The sequence below is a fragment of the Alligator mississippiensis genome, chromosome 16 (genome assembly GCF_030867095.1).
Source record: "Alligator mississippiensis isolate rAllMis1 chromosome 16, rAllMis1, whole genome shotgun sequence".
NCBI classification, from domain to species: domain Eukaryota; kingdom Metazoa; phylum Chordata; order Crocodylia; family Alligatoridae; genus Alligator; species Alligator mississippiensis.
The window spans coordinates 7001210-7022744 of record NC_081839.1 but is presented as its reverse complement, the minus strand read 5'-3'; the positions used below and the strand labels follow the sequence as shown (position 1 = coordinate 7022744).

Below are 21535 nucleotides of genomic sequence, written 5' to 3'. Positions count from 1 at the left end.
CCAACCCCGCCCCGCCCCCTGCCCCGGAAGCCCTTGCTCTGGCGCGACCCGGATGCGCTCGGCGGCCGGAAGCAGCCTGGTCCTCCTCCTTCCGGCGCGGGGGCGCATGCGCAGTGCCGAGACGCGGCCTGTGAGGGTGAGTATTGCCCGGGTGCTGTGCGGGGGGAGTTTCGCTGCGAGGCTGCCACACGGGGCCGGAGGGAGCGGAGAGCGGAGCAGTAGGTCAGGCGGGGGGCAGGGGAAGGGCGGGGTGTCGGAGGTCCCCCTCGCGGGCAGCCCTGTCGCGGGTCACTGTCGCCTGCGCCCGCTTGGGTGCTGCGCCCTTCGGTGTCACGAGCGCGAAGGGACGAAATCCCAGTTTCTAGCTTTGCTGCTCGTCCCCATCGATTAACTAACTCGCAGCTCGCGTATCTCACACTCACGTCCTCTTTTCATTGCTTTTTCTAGGGTTCTTTTTTTTCTTTTCCTTCTCAATAATTTGAAGCCCCAGAGACCAAAATCATGGATTTTCAGCATCGACCTGGAGGTAAAACCGGGAGCGGAGGCGTCGCCTCGGCCTCGGAGAGTAACCGGGACCGCAGGGAGAGGCTCCGGCAGTTGGCGTTGGAGACGATCGACATCAACAAGGTGCGTTTTGGTCTCGTGGTATATTTGGGGGACGTGGGTCTGTGGGATTTTAGCGCCGAGGTACGCTGCGGTGCAATGCGAACGTGCGCTGTCCGAAGTCGAGTCGATTGGCGCGTGTCAGTAGCCAGAGGGAAGGGAATATGTCGCTTCTCCAAGTCCAGCCTGGGCCGGTGCAGGCCGTGTCTAGTAAATCACTGGCAAGAGGATGTGGCTGACCTAGAAGTTAGAGGTAAATGAGCAAAACATAGCAGTTTTACTATTAAGCGTATTGGAGGGACCTTAGTTATGGCCCTGCCCTGCCAGCTGTTATGTACATCTGGTTTTACACACCCGTTCTCAGACGGTGCTCCACCTGCGTGAAGCCACTCGCAGAATTAAGGTTTTAGTTGAGAATTGTGGATAGGAATGAAATCTTCTTGAATTAAGATCCCCTCGTGAAGAGACGCTGTCAAACACTGAATTGAGAGACACTGTCATTGGATCACGTACGTGCTTGTGTCTGTCTCGACTGCAGGCTTCTCAGTATTGGGTCCTATGTTGCAATTTTCTTGCGCAGCAGTGTTAATATTGTTGGCAGTGAAAAATAACTGTTTCCTCCCTCTTTTCTGTAAGTCCTTTCAGATGGAAAATTATCCTCAAGATTTAAAGCAAGAAGCTAAGATCCCTCTTTCCATGCCACGGCGATTGTACATCATATACTTTTGAGAGTTCAATATAATGCAGACAGGCTACGGATACTTGCGTGTGATTTCTAATTTCTGTGACTCTCTTTTTATTTCTTAGGATCCCTATTTTATGAAAAATCACTTGGGCTCTTATGAATGCAAACTCTGCTTGACGCTGCACAACAATGAGGTGAGTTGAGCATTTGGTTTCTTATGAAAAATGAGAACAGACAGTATTGAAGTGTTGTTGATTTAGGCTCTGGAGGGCTTGTTTCCAAGTCCCTGAGAGCTTCTCAAAGAAGCTTCTCAACCGCAAGAGAAGGTTGAGAGGCGACCTTGTGGCTGCCTACAAGTTCATCACGGGGGCACAGAAGGGAATTGGTGAGGATTTATTCACCAAGGCGCCCCCGGGGGTTACAAGAAACAATGGCCACAAGCTAGCAGAGAGCAGATTTAGACTGGACATTAGGAAGAACTTCTTCACAGTTCGAGTGGCCAAGGTCTGGAACGGGCTCCCAAGGGAGGTGGTGCTCTCCCCTACCCTGGGGGTCTTCAAGAGGAGGTTAGATGAGCATCTAGCTGGGGTCATCTAGACCCAGCACTCTTTCCTGCCTATGCAGGGGGTCGGACTTGATCTATTGAGGTCCCTTCCGACCCTAACGTCTATGAATCTGTGTAGAGGTTGGTCACTGATGGCGGGGGAGTGCATCTGTGTGTACATTGCACAAGTTGCCATTCATTACCAAAGCGTTAATACAGTATGTTGGTTACTCCTTGGGTATATCCACATGCTATATCTTTTTTACACTGCTTAAAACTGTCTGTCAGTGTCTCTGGTTAGTTTGGGCTCTGCAGAGTAGTTCTGCTTAAAGAACTTTCTTTTGCATTAATCTGGATACCCTTGATTTTAGGGCTGTTCTTGAAGAGAGTTTTTTCTTGGCTAAGTAATATCATTCATTAGGCTTGAGCCTCTTTCTTTAGTTCTTCAGTCTACTTTGCTGTCAAGCTTAATAAACATAAGATTGAGTGATCTTCAGATTTAACCCTTAGGAAATGGGCTAACTTCCAAAGAGATGATGCCAGTAAACTGTCTGTATATTGTTTTTGAATGTTTGGGTGGCTAAAACCTGTCCCTGTATTTGGCTGTGTAGAATCAGGCACTTGGACTGAATGGTAAAAAAAAATATTTAAATGTATTTGATTGATGTGCTTGTAGTCCACCATAGTATTCACTAGCTCTGCTGTGAATTAGCAGATTGCTGAGAAATAAGATAAATGAACTGTCATATTATTGAATTTTTATTAATTTAAATGCTTGCAAACTAAAGTATGATTAACTTTATGCAGCTAGAGAAGGACTTTGGAAAAGTAACATAAGTATGTGCATTGGAGCAGGTCTTGGACAGTGGTCAGCAACATTTTTTCTGGCAGAGGGTTGGAATGATCCAGCTCAGGTCAGAAGCAGGCTGGTGCTAGAACCTGCCACTGCTCCTCCCTGCTGCCTGGCTGTGGCACAGCGTGGGCAAAGCCCCCCAGAGTGGGTGAAACCCTCTGGCTCCATGGGCCATAGGTTGCTGACCCTTGGTCTAGGACTCCGTGCCATTCCTGTCAGATCCTACATAGCTCCTTAGTCAGTTGCCAGTTCCCAAAATAACCAAACATAGGAGTGAAAAAGGGGGAGAACTACAACAGGGGAGTGGGTTTTGGGTGAGGAGGAACATGGGGTAAAGGAAGTGATTAGAGGTTGAGCATTGTGTTGGTGGAAAGTGGTGGATGAAGCCCTGAAAATGCAAATACCATCTTTTCAGTTCATTGAAATTTACTGAGGATAAATAAATACTTCCTTTGTGCCTTAAGGGTTAAAAAGTCCATGTCATTTAGAACTTCCTTACCTGGGCAAACAACTTCCAGTAGTGTTTCATTTGACAGTGCTAGCTTCTGAAGTTGGAAAAATCCTGTCATCATTTATCTTTCTTCTATCTTGTGTTGTTGCAGGGAAGCTACTTAGCACATACCCAAGGGAAAAAGCATCAGACCAACTTGTAAGTCCTTAATTATATAATATTTTTTCTACTCTGGATACTTTTCAAAATACAGTCAGCATGCAATTCAATTGATAGCCTTTGATAGGGGATATGGAGATGCTTTGGGTCAGAATTGACCTTTACTGGCAAAGGTTGATGAAGAGGTGGTGGTGAACTGTTTGGAGCATATCTTAGATCAGGAAGACAGTAGGGCAAGGTCAAAATAGCAGAATTGCAAATATGGCAGAGGAGAGGGTGCTCTGAATGACAGGGTCACATTTGTGGGTACAGCTGGAGCATGACCATTCTCTGTTGTGATTTTTTAGGGCACGCAGAGCTGCCAAGGAAGCTAAAGAAGCCCCTGCCCAGCCTGCACCAGAAAAAGTCAAAGTGGAAGTGAAAAAATTTGTGAAGATCGGACGACCAGGTTACAAAGGTAACTAATACTGACGTGTCTCTTACAGCAGGTACATAAAGCTCAGTGGAATTCAGTTGAAATTTGTGGCTCTGGGTATAAGTTATAAACCTGCCTTTTAGCAGATCTTGTTATATCATAAATAAAGAGGAAAGGATACAATCCTACCTTTTCATTTTGTTTTTCCCTCATAGAATAGGTCTTGACATGTGGCAGTCAGACATGAGCCTGTTCAATAATATATTAGGAGTCACATTCATTCAGCTCTTGCAGCATTTGGCATAGTATATGGATGATACTGTTTCAATCCAATTCTCCTTTGTTGCTTACTATTGTACTACTTTCTTTGGTGTAATTCTTCCCCTGTGTTTTTCTTCACTTGCTCATAGCTACTAGTAAGATGTATAGGTCACCTTTGCCACCTTGATTTATGTATTTGTTTTTTAAAAGCAACAGAACTCTTTGTGACTTGGTTCTGGTTTGTTGTCCAACATTTCCTTTCTCTTCCCACCATTTTCTTGTTCTGAAGAGCATAGTGTGCCAGTTCTCTTTGCTCCAGAGGCAGTAGAATTTCAGTGGTGCAGTATGTATATATGGCTAATTTTATTAGGTTCCTTTCATTCACACCTATCAAACAAAAATACAGTATTAATAACATGGAGAAAATCTCTAGGTGTTGCACTAGAAAGTGCAGTTGTGTTGATACTAACAATTCCATACAACAGGTTCTTAAAGTTAGGACTGCTCTTAGTCCAGTTCTTTTCTTAGCCTTGTGCTGAAACATTTCCATTTTCAGTCTAATTACTCTTTTTGGCACTTATGAAATGAACTTCCTTTCTTCCCAGAAGGCAGGGCTTCATACCCTTACACTTTTTCTATAATTAGGGTCAATACAACAGGTTCTTAAAGTGGAAGTGTCAGTTCCTTATGCAGTACTGAACCCAGGTTTCATTGTTCTCTTACAGTGACCAAACAAAGAGATCCAGAAACAGGACAACAGAGTCTCCTCTTCCAGGTAGGGTATTGTTAACCTCTGGTCATTTGAACGATCCAAGTAAAGACATTTTCAGGCTATATGAGAAAAGACAGTTGCTGCTGAGGGTCTTAGTGAGGTTTTGATGCATGGATGCTTCCGTAATTAAAATTGCCACAATATTCTTGACTTAAAGCTTGAGGATTCAGTGGGCCCTGAAGAGTGAATTTCCCTCTTGTTCCTAGAGGCAGTCTCTCCAGAACTGAGGTAGCAGATGGCATGCCTGGAGAGAGAGAGGGCTGTTTGCTACTTCACTGCTCCTCATGGTGCTGTACCTCTCCTTTGGGTGAATGCAGGGAATCCATGATCAAGACTGCTGTGCTGATATCTCTCTAGCATTCAGTTCACTAGATTTCCATGTGAAGGATGTGTACTGACCCAGATTTATAGCTTAAGGTGTTGTTTTTTTAGGTGGGGGGAGCATTGATACTTAATGGTGTAATATCACCCCTACAGATTGATTATCCAGAGATTGCTGAAACCATCATGCCAAGGCATCGGTTCATGTCTGCATACGAACAAAGAATTGAGCCCCCAGACAGGCGCTGGCAATATCTTTTGATGGCAGCAGAGCCCTACGAAACCATTGCTTTCAAGGTGAGATATTAACGTCAAACCTTAATTAGTGACTGGCAATGTTCTCCACCGCATACACTTGAAAAGTACCCAGAGGGAATTATCAGCAGATAAGGCTCAAATGAGAGAAGTCTTTAAGTTGTGGGATGGGGGACCTGGCTGGAAGAGATGAAGGAGGGGAGGGGAGACTTTTGGAAACAGCTAACACCACTTGAGAATTAGTGGAGGCATGTGTCTGCAAGCATGAAAAAAATGCTATTTGCAGAGCCGAGGCATTCTTTGCCTCTAGCACAAAAAGTCCTTTGGGCTTTGCTCCTGAGTCCTCTTTGTGCAGATGTTTAGAGGAGATGTTTTCTGCCAGCACACTTGTCCTTGACAGATATGAAAGTGACTTAATTCCTCCCTCCAACATTGTCTAATAAGGTCTGAGACTAGCTCTTCTTACAAAGGCCTAGAATAACTGTGCTTATCTTGCAGCTCTTGTGTTAAAAAGGCCATTGTGTTAATCTGGTGGCACTAATAATAGCTTTTCACTCCTTTTTCTTACAGGTGCCAAGCAGGGAAATTGACAAAGCGGAAGGAAAGTTTTGGACCCACTGGAACAGAGAAACCAAACAGGTATCTGGGGATTAGCTTCTCTTATGGTTTGGGGGGCGGGTGAAGGACAAGGGGAAAACAGCATTGGGCCAGTGCTTCCCACCATACAAGTACTGGTACTTGCAAGCTCCACCTTCTGCAGTAAGTCTCATTATAAGTCTCATTACTAGCCCCATTACAGGATCAAGCCCTGAATTTTAATCTTTGTTGTGCCTTATGCCTTACGATGATGTCGTCTTGACTGACAGTCTAAGGCCTAAGCAGTTTAAACAAACCCATTTGCCTGAGACTGGCTCACAGGCATAAGACCTTTGCAGGTCGACTTCTTTTCTTAGTCTTGTGTTGAAATGTTTCCATTTACAGTCTAATTACTCTTTTTGGAACATATGAAATGAGCTTCCTTTCCTCCCAGAAGACAGGCCTTCATACCCTTACAGCTTTTCTTACACCAGTTCTGCAAGCCCTCTTGCTTGCAGTCCCAGTTGGCAGGTCGAGACTTGAATGGTTTTGTAAGACTATATTCCGTTCGTGCCCCCAGAAGTCCCTAGAGGTGAGGTTTGAAATGTATTTTGGGGAAAATTTGTACAGCTACTGCAGTACATGCTAACTGCAGAGAAAGATAGTTAGCTGTGTTCCCCATGTTCACTGTAGAGAATAAAGAATGTAATTGTGCAGGGCTATCAAGCCAGCTCCCATGACCAGTGGTAAGTTCACTAACAATAAAAACATGAAGCTGAGAGAGCTCTACTTGAGGAATTTTCCAGTTTTGTTTCTATTTTGGAAGCTAGGTTTGGAGGCAGATATTGCCACATGGGATATACTGACTTTCCAAAGCCTGGCACTAAGGGGTTAGTACCTAGCATCATGTTCTGCTCCTAGTATCATTGGGGGACACCTCTGAGAGCCAGCTATTGCACAGTGACATACATATGCATGAGGTTCTGGGCTGCAGTATGGCGTGGCACATGCATATTTTCAGATAGGTGTAGGATGCTAAATTGGTCACTTCCAGCTTGGCATTTGTGCTGAGCCGAAAGAGCATGAGGACTTAGAATGACAAGTGGGACCATTGGTGCAAAGCTGTGGAGAGAGGCAGTGTGTAATATGGGTGGAGAGGCAGTGTGTAATATATACTTTTAGGGATCATTTCTATAGTTGGTGACTAGAGAAGTGTGTCCAAAAGTGACCTGGTCTTCTGGATCAGGATGTACTACAGATGTTGGTTCAGAAGCAGTCACCTAGGCCACGTCCAGATGAGTGCAGCTGTGAGGTATGTGGTGCTGCCAACCCATCTGCCGCACCACACACTGCACATTCAGGTTTTCCGTGTGCTGCGACCTCTGTACTGCTACGAAGGGATCAAAACAAACCTGTGTGGGGGGGAAAAAAAGTGGGGCAGCACACGTGGCAGCAGCATGTGCTGCCCAAAACCGGAGTCTGGCCAGCTGAAGCCATGCTCTGGCTGTTGGCCAGGCTCCCAGCTCCAAGAGCCCAAGTAAAGCTGCTGGGGCAGCACAGTTGCTGGGCCCAGCCTTCCCTTCCCCACCCAGGGTAACCTGCCACGCACCACAGTGCACGTGGCTTGGGTGCTCCCTGGGGATAAGTAGCAGTGGTACAAGGTGTGCTGCTGCTACTTGTCCCTGGGAAACCAAACGTCCCCGTTCATGTGGACGTGGCCCTGGTGTTGTTCCTTGAGGCATCAGGAGAGAAGTGGGCAGACCAGTCACCCTGTGATTTATTTTTAATCTCTCCCTCTTTTTGCTCTAGTTTTTCCTTCAGTTCCATTTCAAGATGGAGAAGCCTCCAGCTCCTCAAAGTATCCCTCCTGGGCCCCCAACTGTGAAGAGGCCTCCACCACCCCCACTGATGAATGGCTTGCCCCCCAGGCCACCCTTGCCAGACTCTCTGCCACCGCCACCTCCTCCAGGAGGCATGCCCTTGCCACCCATGCCTCCCTCTGGGCCTGTACCGCCCCCAGCACCACCTCAGTTGCCACCAACTCCTGGGGTACCTCCTCCTGCTCCTCTGCCACCAATGATGAGACCACCTCTGCCCACGGAGGGGCCAGGGACTATTCCCCCTCCACCTCCTTCCAACTGAAAAGCTTTTCCTGGACTCTCTCAGTGGACTTCTTTGATTTGTGTATTTTACTTGCACACCACATCCTGCTCAGAGATGATAAATATTTGTCCTTTTTATATGCCAGCGGTTTTTGCCTAAATCTCGTAGGTTCATTAAAAGGCTTTCAACTTTATTTTCTGCATACATGCTTCTCTTTTTGAGTAAAACTGTTGCCTTTGTTTTCATACAAGTGTTGTTTAAAGGCCCCACAATGAGGAGGTAGGAAAATTATCAGTCTTGAAATATTTAGTAGCTTATCAGAACTTATCCAGTTAGCAGACAAATGACTGGAGTTACCTGGAAATCTACTTTTAATTTAATTAACCATGAATTTAAAGTAATGTGAGTTCCTGAGCTCCAGAGTGACATTTATTTCCTCATAAATTTTTTATTTAGCTGGAGGTGGTAATAGTTCACAGTCCACATTGTCGCATGATAAATACCCACTATCACCACATCAGTGGGCAGCAGGCCAGCTCCCATCAAAAATATGGGAAGTTGTCTCCATTTCAGTAGCAAATGTTTGCACCGTTTTCACTGAAGATGGGTCCTGCCCAGGGTGATCAACATCCACTCCCATTGCCTGCAGCATAGTTGCACTTGTTTTTGTTCCTACCTAGATGCCACCATGCATATCTAGGGGTTTATGTACACAAGAAGTTACTCTAGGATTGGTATCCAGAATAGCTCCCTGCATGCGTGCTTTTATCGTAGGTCATCTACTTTGATCTGCATGAGCAAAATTCATTTTGGAAGTGGATTAAGTAGGTTGGAATAAGAATATGTATGCAGGGAAATACTTAAGAATAGCTATTGCACTTTTAAATACTGCTCTGTCTTAAACTGAATTAGCTTCCTTGTGTAGATAAACCATTGGCAAATTGCTGGCAGAAGATTTATGCCCTGTAGGATGTTTGATTTGTGTCCAATGCAGAGGTAGTACAATGGCTCCATCACACATGGCTTGTGTGTCAGAAGTGCAGACAAAGTAAGCATAAAGTAAAATTTTTAAGCAGAGAAAATCAATCTGGAACTTCTTTTAAATGAACATTTAACTAAATGTTATAATGACTTCTGGAGTTATAAAAAAAAAAAAATCGATGTTGGCTGCTGTCCTGAACCATGAGTCTTAACAGGCTTTGCGTTTTATCTTTGTCAAGTCAAAATATCCTACCTGGACAAAGCTTGGCATCATCATCGTTTGTAGCTACCCGGAGAAGGCTTGGAGTCATAGTTTGTAGGGCCCATTGTAGAGAATTCTGGATCCAGGAACCCTTTGCTCCATTGGATTCAAGGCATGTGATAAAACCAGCTATTGTGTGCACTGTAGTCAGCTCATGAGTAGAGTTTGACAGCAAAACCCTGTGAGCTAGCAGGAAAAGTCTGCCTGTATGTTTTGTTTTAAAGATGCACTGTTTTGGGAAAGAAATAGGCATAACATTTCCTTGGAATGGGTGTGATGGCCAGAATTAGCTATCCTAAATAGCATATTTACTGTTGGCAACAGAAGAAGTGATTAAGAAATCCTGTGCATGTGATAAGTATGGATTTAAGGTGTTTCATCTCTCTAGGCCATTGCAGAACTGCTTCTTGTGACCTTATCCAGTCTAGTTTAAAATAATCAAGGTATGTTTCCATTGCTTCCCTCTAAAAATCCCTTTCTGGTTCTCCTGCAGAAAAGAATTATTTTGAGACCCAAGCAGGTGAGCGTTTTGGAAGGAGCTGTGAAAGACTGGAGTTGTCATAAGATGACCCCTCTACACTGCCTGCAAAATGGAAGCACAGGAGCTGCCAGTTTAATCCAGGGACACTCCAGTAGGGAAAGGTTATAGATTACACAAATTTACTTTCTCTTAATTCCTCTCATTGTCCCTGTTTAGTACCTGCTGCTTTCTCTCTAACAAATTCCCCTTGGTATTTCCAACCTTAGGGAGGCTGTGCCAAATTAAATTCAAATCTAAACTTCTCTTCTCCCTTCCCTTCCCTCTCCCCACACACACATATACCATTCTTTAAAAACATTTTAAGTCAAGGACATGAATCCCTAAAAAGAAGGTAAACAGTTTCAATTTTATAACATTTCCAAGCACTGGTTGCAAAGCCAAAAATAGAAAGACTCCTTTGAATTGGCCCTCCCTCCTTTATAGCACATTGGCCTTTGAATTTCTCAAGGGAGGTGTGTTGTGCATTGTCAACTCAAGGTCACTGCCTTCTGAAGGGAGATAGAGTCCTCCTGTCCTGCACAAAGGTTTAAAAGATGGATTCTGGCAACTCTTAACAGCTGAGTTCAGAGCTGCTCAAAGCTGGAACATGGGTCCTGTGCTTAGGGTGGTTTTGCAGTGCCTGCTGCTGCTGTTCCCCTCTACAGCTCTACCTAGAATAGGAAGCTTTGGGGAAGGCCTTTCACCTGCTGAACTGCAAAGTACTGTTGCAAGAGAGTTAGGACTTGGAGAGGAGGAAAACATGAGTAGTCATGCAGGAGCAGGAAACTTCATAGCCTCAAAGGGCAGAGCCACAGTTGCTCCTCACCTGCTCTTGAAGGCTGGTGAGCCAAGAGGGGATTCCAAAGTAGTAAAACACAACCAGCTCATTACTGAAGATCAAGGAGTCTTCTCCTATCTGCAGCCTAATGCCAGCCTTCACCCATGGCTTTTGGGTGGGCTAGAAGGACCAGTGTGCAGGCTGAAAATGGACAGGAAGGATGGCCTGGGCCAGAGTCACTTGGAAGTCATGGGTGTCCTTACCAGCTATGAAAGTGACTTCATCAAGTTGGTGAGACATGCTGGCTGGGAAGAAGCCCCCCTGGAGACCTTTGGTCTCTGCTCTGCAGGGGACACATCTGCTGCACTCCTGTCTCTGAAACACATCAGTGCTCATTTGAGTGAGCCAGGAGAGAACCAGTTTCTGGTCCTGCACCTGGAGGAAGGTACGTGCTTCACTTTCTTCTAGGGTTTAATAAAGCAAATCCTGAAGTGACGGAGGCTTAGAGAAGTGCTTGGATAGGGTGGTGAGGAATGCAAGGCAACGTTGCTTTGCAGACTAGAGAGAAAGATGTTGCTGGAAGAAGACATCTGGGGGCTGGATTCTTCTCTAAGTGGTTGATAACGAGGGGTAGTTAGCCATGTTGGTCCGAAGTTAGGCAGAAGACGGGACAAGGTGGCATCTTACAGACTTGTTTGGAGAGGTGTGAGCTCTCCTAGGCTCCAGACTACTTTGTTAAATGTTACCAGTACTCTGACATAGCCTACTTTGACAAAGCAAGCTGCTGTGGCCTAGGAGAGCTCATGCCTCTGAATTGGTCCATAAGCTGTTACCCTGCCTAATTTTTATAATGCAATAGACTTTTTCCAACATGTCTTTAAGGAAACTACAATTCTGCTGGGTGACCTCTCAAGGGTGTATGTGTTGTAACTTCTAGCATTGTTGGCTAGCGGACACCACTACCACCCTCTCCCCAGATAAGAACTGTTGTCGCATCCTGGCATAAAACAGACCACCAGCATTTATTCCTCCAATAGTATCAGTAAAAGCCCAGACAATCATGTAGATAAAGTTCTCTATGTGGGGAAAAGAGAGGAGAAAACAGGACAGAAAGATTGATTTAGTTTTTCTGCATGGATGCTGCTGTAGTTCATGGCGAGGTTTGCTACAAAGGGAGAAAGTCAGTGGCTCTGCTCTTGCCTGCTATTAGTTCACAGGAGTTCAGAGGTCGTGCTGGAGGGCAGAGTGTAAAATCCTAGAGAGATCAAGTTGCTTAGCACAGTTCCCCTTTCTTCTTTTTTTCTCCTGTTGGTGTTAATCTTATTTCTGTCTCCAAACCCTGTTCCTGAGGAGAAATCGGAGTGCTTGCTGCCTTGCAGTCTGTCTTTGTCAAAACCTTGCAGTTATTCCTTTGCAGTAAAAGCCACAGGGAGCTCTGGTGAACGCAATGCAGATGGAACTTTGCACCCCTTGCGCAGCAGGGTAGGGAAGAGAAATGGCAGCCCTGAGCCTTTTCAAAGTGATTGCATCATTTAAACATCTGCATTTGAGTATCTGGCATTTGACTACTGGGTTTGTTCCAATGTTGTTCCAGTACAAGCATGGCTTTAACCTGGCTGAGTGTTTGGCTTCTGCTGAGACTGCAATGCAAGGCACATGCCCCTGTGCACTGCTGACCAGCCCAGTTTAGGGGGGTTGTTCTGTGGGTTCCTGCCTAAGTTCCCCAAATAGCTGGTTAAAAACTGTTTGAGACCACCCAGCGACTTTAGAGATGCACAATGCTCGCCCCAGTCAGTGGCACCTGAGCTCTCCGTTTTGTCCTTCGGCATGGTTTGATACAGGTTCTCAAACAAAAAAGCCCTTAGGCCTATGTTACGGGAAGCTGGGCTAGCACGCTGCCCTCAGCAGAACTGTATTTAATGTCTGTTCTAAATAATCCAAGAAGATCCATGCCTGGGAAGCTCCCCAGGTCCCTACACAGCAGCCCATGGCTTCAGGCACTAACTATTTTTGAATTTTAAAATAAAAACAAATATGCCCTGTCATTTAGCAGAATACATCACATTCCTCTGTCCCGTTTTGCTGCCTCCTCATTTGCATTTATTAAGTAGCATCAGTAGTTATGCAAATTTGCTGTGGGTTTTGCAACCCCTGGATCACACCTGGGTTTGAAGCTGGGAGCAGCTCAGTCTAAGCTTGGCTCTGGTGCCCTTTTCTAGGACGCTGATCTCTCCCCAGGCAGCAGCACCCCCACCATGTTGTCCAGATTCCTGCCTCCTGCTTATTTGCTGCAGGGGTGATGGGGTTTTTGGTTTAAATGTTTAAAAGTGCCTGCTAATTCTGTCCTCGGTGTTGGGATGCCCGACCTGATGAGATGCCCTAGGCCTGGGTTTTGAAAGCACTCAGTCCTGCCAAATCCAACTGCCAGCAGTGGATGCAACAGGTGCTCAGCAGTGCTGAAAGTCAGCCCCAGGTATCTCAGGTGTGGTACCCAGCACCTGAGCCCCCCCCAGTCACTGGCCATGCATAACATTTTTGGACTTGAGTTCTTCAAGTCTCTATTCAGGTCTCCATCCCACAGAAAAGTCAGCTGCTGTTTGGGCCTTTGGTGAGCATGACTATGTTCCCGGGTAGAAAAGGAGATGTGAAGGGTTCCCTGGGGAGCGCTGTCTAGTGATCGCAGCAGGGCACTCCCAATCACTTCTGGGTTCTGCTCATTGCCACAGCTTTTCTTCCATCAATTGAGGTGGTGCCTTGGAGCCCCCGTCAGAGCGCAGGGCCCATTTGTGCCAGGTGCTGTACGACCTGGGAGATGAGATGACCTCCACACCCAAGAGCAATCTCCCTCCTGCCTCCGCTTCCCCACCTGTAAAATAGGAATCATTCTAGCTTGCCTCCCCACAGGGACAGAAAGTTATTTGTATGATGCTTGATGCTGATCCCTGCCTGGAAGCTGCTGGTGGGATTCAAAGTGGGGGTTTCTATTTACATCAAGGAAGATGGCTGGTTTTCCTCCTCAGGAGGTTGGCAATTGAAGACTGGGACCTCTCCCAAGGAGCCTAGGGGAGGTGCAGGGGATCTGGGAATGGCCAAGGGGACCAAGGGCTTGATGGACAGTGGTTGTGATGCTGGGCAGCTTCCTGCTTGGATCTGGGCCTGGTACGAAGTCCACTCTGTTCTGCTCTTTGCAGAAGGAGGGAAGGAAATCCTTAGGGCCCTTTTGCTTAATTGCCCCCTGAGCAGGTGTCTGCCTCCTTCCTGCTGCTCCAACTGCCCCGATGCCCTGGGCCAACACGTTCTCTCTCCTCTTAGACATTACCTCGGTCTGCTTAGAGGTGCTATGAGCAGCAGCTCTGTGTAATGTTTCCTACGTGCTTCTCTGCAGCATGCCTCAGCCCTGTGCTGCAGGGGATCTGTCTTTGCTCACAGATGGTATCTCACTGATACGTCCCTGCTTAATTCCAGGCTTGGAAACTAAAGGCTGAGTAATTTGTTCTCTGCCCCCGATCCAGTCCCCACCACAGCAGCAGTGTCAAAAAGCGGCTGTTGGCTGCAGAAGTTGCACATTGCAGTGCAGAGCCGGCAGACCTCACAGGCGCCTGATGTTCCCTGATCAAAGCAGCTCAAATCAGGGCTCTGAACAGAAAACCTGTCTCTCATTAGCCCAGAGCCAGGTGTGGGGTGGGCTCCAAGGGCTTTGCGAAGGTGAGTCCATGTCACTCCCTGTTTTGCAGTGGGGAAGCTGAGGTGGGGAAGCAATTTGCTTCAAGATCACTTGGTGAGTCAGTGGTGCGCTGAGAATAGAGACCAGTGTCTACCAAATACCGCTTGCAGCCTGGCTCGTTGAAACTCCCCGGCCACCTGGATCTTCTTTCAGGACCCCAGATTGTGTGTCTGTGTGGCATTACAGGTGTGCTGTGCCTATCCTTTTCCAAGGGGTCCCAGAGATTGCCGTGAAAGAGAAGCACCCCCCACCCCCGGTCTCCCAGCAAGCCCAGTTCCCTGGTCCCCACCAGAGAGCCGGCGCTCTCTTCCTGATCCAGGACATTCTCATTCAGATGGGCCATTCACCTTGCTCTGTGGTTTGAAGTTTTTGAGTAACTTCCTCTGCCCCCAGTTTGCAGAAACTTTAAAAATAAACCACAGGCAAGTCCCAGGGCTAAGGGAACCTCATCTTCCAAGAACAGCTCGTTTCTGCACTGTATTCAAAGTCGGAGCACGCACGCGTGACACAGAGACCACTCTGACAACTTGGTGGAGGGATCCCAGGAACAAAGGGGCAGGAAGGAGCTGGTTACAAAAATGTTTAGCAAAAACGAGTTTTGTTAAAGTGGCACCTGGCTGTGGGACCGGAGCAGGCGGTATCCTGTCCCCTGAAGAGGAGGCTGAAGTAATCCTGCTGTGTAAATCATGGATCAGCCTACTCATGGGAAGCTCTCCTCCAAACGCCCGCCATTAATTCTTTTCTGCCCTGCCCCAAGAAGGTCTAAGTCCCCCACCCCTTGCTGTTTCCTGTCGAGCGTTGCTGGATTCAGGTATCACTTTCTGCTACTCTGTGCTCCTCAAAGCTGCCAGGGGTCCTATGGGTAACTGCTGCCAGGGAGCATTTCTCCTCCCAGCCAGAAAGTCATGCTGTCTGTCTTGGTCTTTCTCTGCCAGTGATGTGGGGCACTGAGACACAGCTCAGGTTTAAGCTGCCTTTTCAAGAGGACATGGGCTGGTCGCTCGGACAGCTGCAGTTTGCTGTGCTGGTGTTTTATCCTGGAAGCAGAGAAAGAGAAGGCATCAAGGCCAGAGAGATGCTCCAGGCAGAAGGCAAAGGGCTGGACCGGAAGCAGGTAGGTGGCCTGGCCAGGCACACACAGACCTCATGTATATGCACTGGCTAGGGATGGCCTGGGGGGCTGTGGCAGGGGGACACCCCTACCCAACACCCCTCCTGCTGCATCACTGTTTGGGCCGAGGTTGGGACCTCCACATTCACTGGTGCCCCCGCTGAAGCTGCTAGCAAGGAGGCTGAAGAGCACCTGCGGGGAGGGCTTGTTTTCCAACCACATCTCACACCCTGACGCTGGGCTGGGTCCTGCCACAGGTGAGTGCAGTCAGCCTGGACCTGCTTGGCGCACTGCAGCATGTTTTGTGACACAGCCTTTCCCCTCCCCTCCCCTCCCCCTGCTTCCTTGGGGCAGCTCTGGGCGCCCTGATGGGAGCTGGGGGAGATTGGCTGCATCTTCCCATGTGCCGGCAGGTGGTGCTGTTATCCCATCATCTGAGCTGACTGCTACAGAGAGGACAAAGGGACTGGGGACCTGTGTGCCTGCAGCCAGCACCACTCCCATGCTCCTTTGCTGGTTTGGCATACAGCTCCTAGGCTCCATGCGGTGGGGGCGGCGGGAGCGCCAGCGATAGGTTCACCACCAGCATCTCAGCGCCTTCAGGAGCCCCAGGGCTCTCGGGGAAGGCAGCGATTACTCCAGGGGAAGCGGGGTGCGGGCTGGTCCCCGGGTTACCAGGTAGTGAGATGCACCAGCCCTATCTGCCAGGCACTTAGCTGTTCGCTCTGTTTTCATCCGACTCCATACATCAAGCACGCATGTACTTTGGTGTATTTTAAACCTGGCCCTGATCTGCAGAGTGACTGATACAGCAGCCTCACCGGGCTCTTTGTCTATGCACTCCAGGTCAAACGTGCTCTTCCGCAGGGCTGGCCGGCAGCCTCATTTAGCTACCGGCAGCCCTGGCTGGGCCATTGGCAGGGGACAAGCACAGGCGCTCTGGGCGTAGAGGCATAAGGGAGCTGGAGCTGTACTTGTCTGTCTGCTCTGACCCCGGCAGTGACTCAACTTGCAAAGGATGGTCAGGGCCTGAGCATCAGGAATGGCTCTTTCCTTCTCATGCTTCAGTGCCTGTCATGAGGGGCCTGCAGGCCAATTCGGCCCCCTGGAGAAAGCTGCACAGGCTTCACCACCCTCGCTGGCACGGGGTGGGGGAGGCTGCGGGCTGGCCCTAAATTGCCACATCATGGAGGCGTCCCCAGATGATATGTGAGAAGGATGCGGTGGGGAGCAGCACTAGCCTGGATCCTTCCACACCCAGGGACAGAGCTCGGGGATAAAGAACTGCTGTTTTATTTTAACGAGTGCTTTTCAGAGCAAAACAGTCCAGAAAAGCCCATGGGGAATCCCGCTCTAGCTGCTAGGCAAGCACCAAAGTAAGTGGCCTGTTTTTTTTTTTCCAGTCCTGCTGGAGGAGGGCACGGCAGGGTGCAGCGTCCCTTAATTTCAGCTAACCACTGATTTTTAGGAACCGCTCGTGGCCAAAATTTGGAAGGGGCTTCCAAGGGAGGTGGTGCTCTCCCCTACCTTTGGGGTCTTTAAGAGAAGGCTGGATAGGCATCAGGCTGGGCTCATCTGACCCCAGCGCTTTTTCCTGCCCAGGGCAGGGGGTCGGACTTGATGATCTGTTGACCCTAGCATCTATGAATCTATGAATGTTAACTCCTCACCCCCTCCGCAAGGCTCTGCACACCTGATCCCGCTGCCAGGGAGAAAGCCACCTGCTTGTGCCTCTCTCTGGGTTTCAGCTCCTGGGGAGGCTGCAGGTGCAGGGAGCTGCTCTCTGCACAGGGACACTGAGTCTGAATCAAGGGAAAGTCAACACGGAGCCTCTCAGTGTACTTCTAAAGCATGCTAACCCAGCCTGCCGCTTTGCTCGGGCAGGGCTCCCTGAGCTGTAGACTTCAGTGCTGCACAAGTGGTGTGGGGGAGTGAATGCTTTGAGCTTGCTCATGTTGGAGCCCGTGGGTAAACTCCTGTCACTCCAGCGTGGCCTGATCTTTTCCAGTGTTTTCCAGTCCCGATAAGCTTGGCTGGCTGGTGTCTGCACTGTTACCAGCCAGGCTCCCAGCTAGGGGCACGTGGCACTGCTCTCGTGTGCACGTACAGGCCCCAAAGACACTGGACGTGGCCACCAGCAGGCTGGAGGATCTGTGCCCCCATGCCTCCAGCAGCTACTCACCATTTCAGGGTTGGTCCTTGACATTGGGCTGCTTCCGGCTCTGCGGTCAGGGCCTCCGCCTCCCACCCTGCCCTTCCTCCCGCGGTATCCAGGGGGCCGTGGTTCATCTCTGAGGGTCACACTAGTCACCCTGCCTCATGTAGCAGATGGCAGGGATCATTTGCTGGTCTTGGGAGGGGGTCCCTGTCCTCCTCCCTCCCCCTGTTGTGCCCTAGCCTGTGAAGCATCTCTAAGGCATCTCCTCTCTCTGCAGACTCTCTGCCTCTCCAGGGACACCCGGTACCTGGTCCTTGGGGCCTTGGTGACATCTGTGATCCACACGCACAGCCAGCTCAGCTTTGAAGTCTCCTTGGTGGTCAAGCATCTCGGTGATGGAGGTATGTGGGCCGAGGGGTTGTCTGTGCCAGCAAGGAGATGGGGAGGCACAAGCCCAGTGAGGAGCATACAGCCTAGGGGATACAGCCAGGGGCTCCTGGGCTCTTTCTATTCCTGACTTAGTCACTGGCCTGGGGTGGGAATCTCCTGATGCCTCCATCATCTTGGCCCCATCTGTACTGCAAAGATGGCCGTGGGGCTGGGTGGAGGCCCATGGCTGGAGGGACACCTGGCTGCTGCTGCTGCTCACCCTTTGGCTTCTCTGTGCCCCACTTCTGGCAGGCCCCCCCCTACCCCCACCAGAAGTCCAGCAGCTGCTCTTCGGCTCTGACGAGAAGTGCTTCACCAGGATGACCCCAGTCGTGCTCCTGCTGGCAAAGTCGCAACACGAGGAGGATGTCCTGCACCCCTCTCGCTTCCTGTCGGTGGCTGGGGTGGTGGAGACGGTCCCCTACCCCCAGCCCAGGTGCGTGGCCTTTCGGCACTACCGGGGAAACTGAAAGAGATGGATTGAGGAGGGAGGCATCGTACCCTGGCAGAGGGGTGTGGGCAGCTTACTCTGCCTGGAGACCATGCCAGCTGCCTGCTTGAACCTCAAGCCAGCACTGCCTGCTGCAGCCCCGGCTTGGCCCACTGCACTGCAGTGGCCGATGCTCTCAGAGGGCTTGGGGGGACTAAACCGTCAAATCTCCCATGGAGCTGTAGGGCTGCAACCGATGCATCGAGTGTCTGGAATGGGGGCGGCTGCCGTGTGGGGGTGCTGAGCAGGGAGTGACCCTCTGGGCCTGGAGGGGAAGTGATTGCAGTGGGGCAAGGTTGGGCTGTGCTACAGGGACTGTAATACAGGCTGGACCGTCTCTGTGGCTGTGTGCCCGTGGCAGGGTGGGGATGGGGAAAGTCTTCTGCCCACTGCTGGCCACCTGGGGTTGAGGAGCCCTGGGCCCGTTGCAGAGCATTGCCCTTGCCGACCCACTTTGTGCCTCCCCGCAGCTCGGCCCCGGCTGGCAGGGCAGAGGAGCCCCCTCCTGATTCAGCCACTGGCCAGGCCAGTACTTCAACGCTGGCGCCGGGCAGCACCGACCAGTTCCTGGGCAGCCTGACCAGGTTCGTCAGTGGGATCCTGGGCTCTTCGGGGGAGCCACTGCCTGCCTCAAGGGTCCACCACTGGCTGGACGTCGAGACAGCAGAGACGCTTCCTCACCAGCAGCTCAACCTCTCTGAGGAGGCAGCCCTGGAGCAGCTGGTGCAGTCGGAGGAGCCCTTGCTGCTGCTGTTCCCCCACAACAGCCAGGCGCTGCTGGAGCAGCACTTCAGGCACTGGCGGGTGGAAGGGAGGGTGCTGCAGCTGCTGCTGGAGAAGCTCCAGGCTGTGATCCAGGACCTGAGGGAGATCCCTGCTTTCCAAGCCAATGCAGGCCTCTTCCAGCACCTTCTGGCTTTCTGCTATTACCCGCCGGGGCCAGGCAGCAGTGACTCCCTGGTGACGCCCCTGCCGGAGGAGCTCCGCGGGCCCCGGCAGCTGCACACCTTGCTGCTGCTCAAGGCCCTGCAGACGGTGCGCAGCCACTGGCGGGAGCGCCGAAAGGTGCTGTGGCAGAACCGCAGCGCGCGGCACCAGGCCTCGTGCCGGCTACGGGAGCTGACCGTGGACATCAGCCACTACAAGTTCATTGCCGTGCCGGACATGTACGTCGCCAACAACTGTGAGGGGCCCTGCCGCCTGCCCCTTTCCACCCGTGCCGACTACTACCCGCACACGGTGCTGCTGCTGGACATGCAGGAGCGAGGCGTGCCCCTGCAGCGCGGCCCCTGCTGCGTGCCCGTCCAATACTCTGACCAGACCATCATCACGCTCAGCGACGAGGGGCCCCAGGTGAAGATGTTCCACAATATGGTGGCAAAGGCGTGTGGCTGTCGGTAGGGAGGTTCGGCTTGTCCTATCTCTGCCCTACGTCCCTTTGCCTGCACGGCCCAGAGGCTCCCTCCTGGGACACCAGTTCTCTCCCCCACCCCCAACCCTTCCTCACACTATTGGCTTGTTAGTACCACTCTGGACCGGGGAGGGACTTGGTCCCATCGCTCTCTAAGAAGCTAAGCGCAGCCTCAGGTACCCCCGCTCCCCTGGGACCACAGTGGAAGGGGTAAGCACAAGGGAAACACAGCCGGGGAAGGCCACAGAAGTGGGACAAATCTGAGCCCTCCAGCTGTGAGGACCAGGAGGGGCCTGGCCCTAGGGTGACCACCTATTCAAAATGGAAAGGCAGGACACATCCCTCCCCTGCCAGCAGCACAGCTGGAGCAGAGCCGAGCGGAGCAGGGCGGATGCAGGCTGCTCACTGCAGGCTTAGGGCTCCCTGCCCTGCTGCCTGCCCTCGGGAGCCCTGTGCCAGCTTCATGCCCCCTGCCCACCTGGCAGCACTGAGGGGCACAACTCCACGCTGCCACTGCCCACCTGCCCCACTGCCAGGTGGGCAGGGGGTACACAACCAGCGTGGAGCTCCCTAGGGAAAGGCAGCAGGGTGGGGAGCCCCAAGGCCACAGTGGGCAGCCCACATTGCCCCTGGGATGCCCCCCCCATGCCCTGGGGTGTGCACAGTGGCAGAGAGCCACCCCATGCCCCCTGAACAAGCTGCCCACAGGTCTGTCCCACTCCCGGCCCCATGCCCCACCTTGGCTGGGCCCAAGCCTCCCTCCCTCCCTCACCATGGGGGCCTCAATCTGCCCCCACTCTGACCCCTCCCTGCCATAGACGTGCCTACAGGGAACTGCTCTCCAGGCTGCCCTGCTGTATTCCCAGCCACGTGCATGTGTGCAGGTGCACGTACGCGTGTGGCACTCCCTGCATCGTGCTCCTGGCAGCCCTGAGCAGCCCCTTGTAGGCCAGAACGCTGCCAGCCTGCAAGGGGAAACCCGCTGCTTCCCCGTCCTTGCACGGCTGCAAATCCAGGACAAATGCTGTCCTGGAGTCGTGCGACCCGGGACTTGATGTTCCCATTCTGGGACTGTCATGCCCAATCGGGGACGGGTGGTCACCCTACCTGGCCCTGCTGCCTCAATTATCCATAGCTTTACTTGCTTAGAGCTCAGGGGGAGTGGGGCTGGGGGAAAGCTACACCCTGGCATTGGTCTCTCAGCCACGTGGGATGGTGTTGCAGGCGGCCGGCTTTGCTGCAGGTTGTGAGAGGCCAGGACAGGGAGGAGACCAACAAGTTACAAATCCTGAGCCACCCACCCCAGGGCTGTGGGAGCTGGGCCCAGCTAAGAAGAGCTGCCCTCCTGCTAAATGCAACAGTCGGGGCGGAGGGGACCTTGAGGATCTTCCAGCTGTGCCCAATGATGGGGCCTGTTCTTGTGGCCTCTGTGTGAATGCAAAGGGAGGAAGGAGCTGAACAGGCTTTCTCCTACATTTGTTCTTCCACGTGCAGCCCCCAGCGCCCTTGCTCTGGTCTCTGTGGCTCATAACTACAGTGGCCGTTGCGCAGTCACGTTGTTTCAGCCACCCCCGAGCCAGCTGCTCCGAGAGCAGAGCTCCTGGTTCAGCAGCAGCCAGGTAGCTTCCTGCCTTTTTGGGAAGCTCCCGGGTGACCAAAATGCTGTTGGGGGG

General features: G+C 51.1%; 2 protein-coding genes and 1 pseudogene across 3 annotated transcripts; all 3 read left to right on the top strand.

Moving 5' to 3' along the window:
- The first annotated feature begins 72 nt into the window (after positions 1-72).
- On the top strand, positions 73-8191 carry SF3A2 (splicing factor 3a subunit 2). Of its 2 annotated transcripts, none has more exons than XM_006261558.4 (9): positions 73-136; positions 448-627; positions 1411-1482; positions 3288-3334; positions 3643-3752; positions 4697-4746; positions 5221-5361; positions 5890-5958; positions 7705-8191. In XM_006261558.4, exons 2-9 carry the CDS (start codon positions 502-504, stop codon positions 8035-8037), a joined length of 948 nt encoding a protein of 315 aa, XP_006261620.1. In that variant the 5' UTR covers positions 73-136; positions 448-501; the 3' UTR covers positions 8038-8191. The 2 variants fall into 2 exon arrangements, with proteins under 2 accessions (XP_006261620.1, XP_059575588.1); XM_059719605.1 differs by lacking the exon at positions 73-136 and adding an exon at positions 159-222.
- LOC132246657 (small nucleolar RNA U3) lies at positions 7062-7166 on the top strand (annotated as a pseudogene).
- A 2010-nt stretch (positions 8192-10201) lies between the features above and the next one.
- AMH (anti-Mullerian hormone) lies at positions 10202-19970 on the top strand. Its single transcript, NM_001287280.1, has 5 exons — positions 10202-10984; positions 15199-15377; positions 17810-17933; positions 18214-18397; positions 18922-19970. Exons 1-5 carry the CDS (start codon positions 10369-10371, stop codon positions 19850-19852), a joined length of 2034 nt encoding a protein of 677 aa, NP_001274209.1. The 5' UTR covers positions 10202-10368; the 3' UTR covers positions 19853-19970.
- The last annotated feature ends 1565 nt before the right edge of the window (positions 19971-21535 follow it).

What these genes read in the sequence shown, in the direction of transcription:
- SF3A2 (XM_006261558.4), top strand. Translation starts at nt 502, where the DNA reads ATGGATTTTCAGCATCGACCTGGAGGTAAAACCGGGAGCGGAGGCGTC. An exon ending in AACAGAGTCTCCTCTTCCAG is followed by an intron (nt 4,747 to 5,220) that starts GTAGGGTATTGT and finishes TCACCCCTACAG; the next exon opens with ATTGATTATCCAGAGATTGC. An exon ending in ACGAAACCATTGCTTTCAAG is followed by an intron (nt 5,362 to 5,889) that starts GTGAGATATTAA and finishes TTTTTCTTACAG; the next exon opens with GTGCCAAGCAGGGAAATTGA.
- AMH (NM_001287280.1), top strand. Translation starts at nt 10,369, where the DNA reads ATGGGTCCTGTGCTTAGGGTGGTTTTGCAGTGCCTGCTGCTGCTGTTC. An exon ending in GGTCCTGCACCTGGAGGAAG is followed by an intron (nt 10,985 to 15,198) that starts GTACGTGCTTCA and finishes TTTCTCTGCCAG; the next exon opens with TGATGTGGGGCACTGAGACA. An exon ending in CAAGCATCTCGGTGATGGAG is followed by an intron (nt 17,934 to 18,213) that starts GTATGTGGGCCG and finishes CACTTCTGGCAG; the next exon opens with GCCCCCCCCTACCCCCACCA.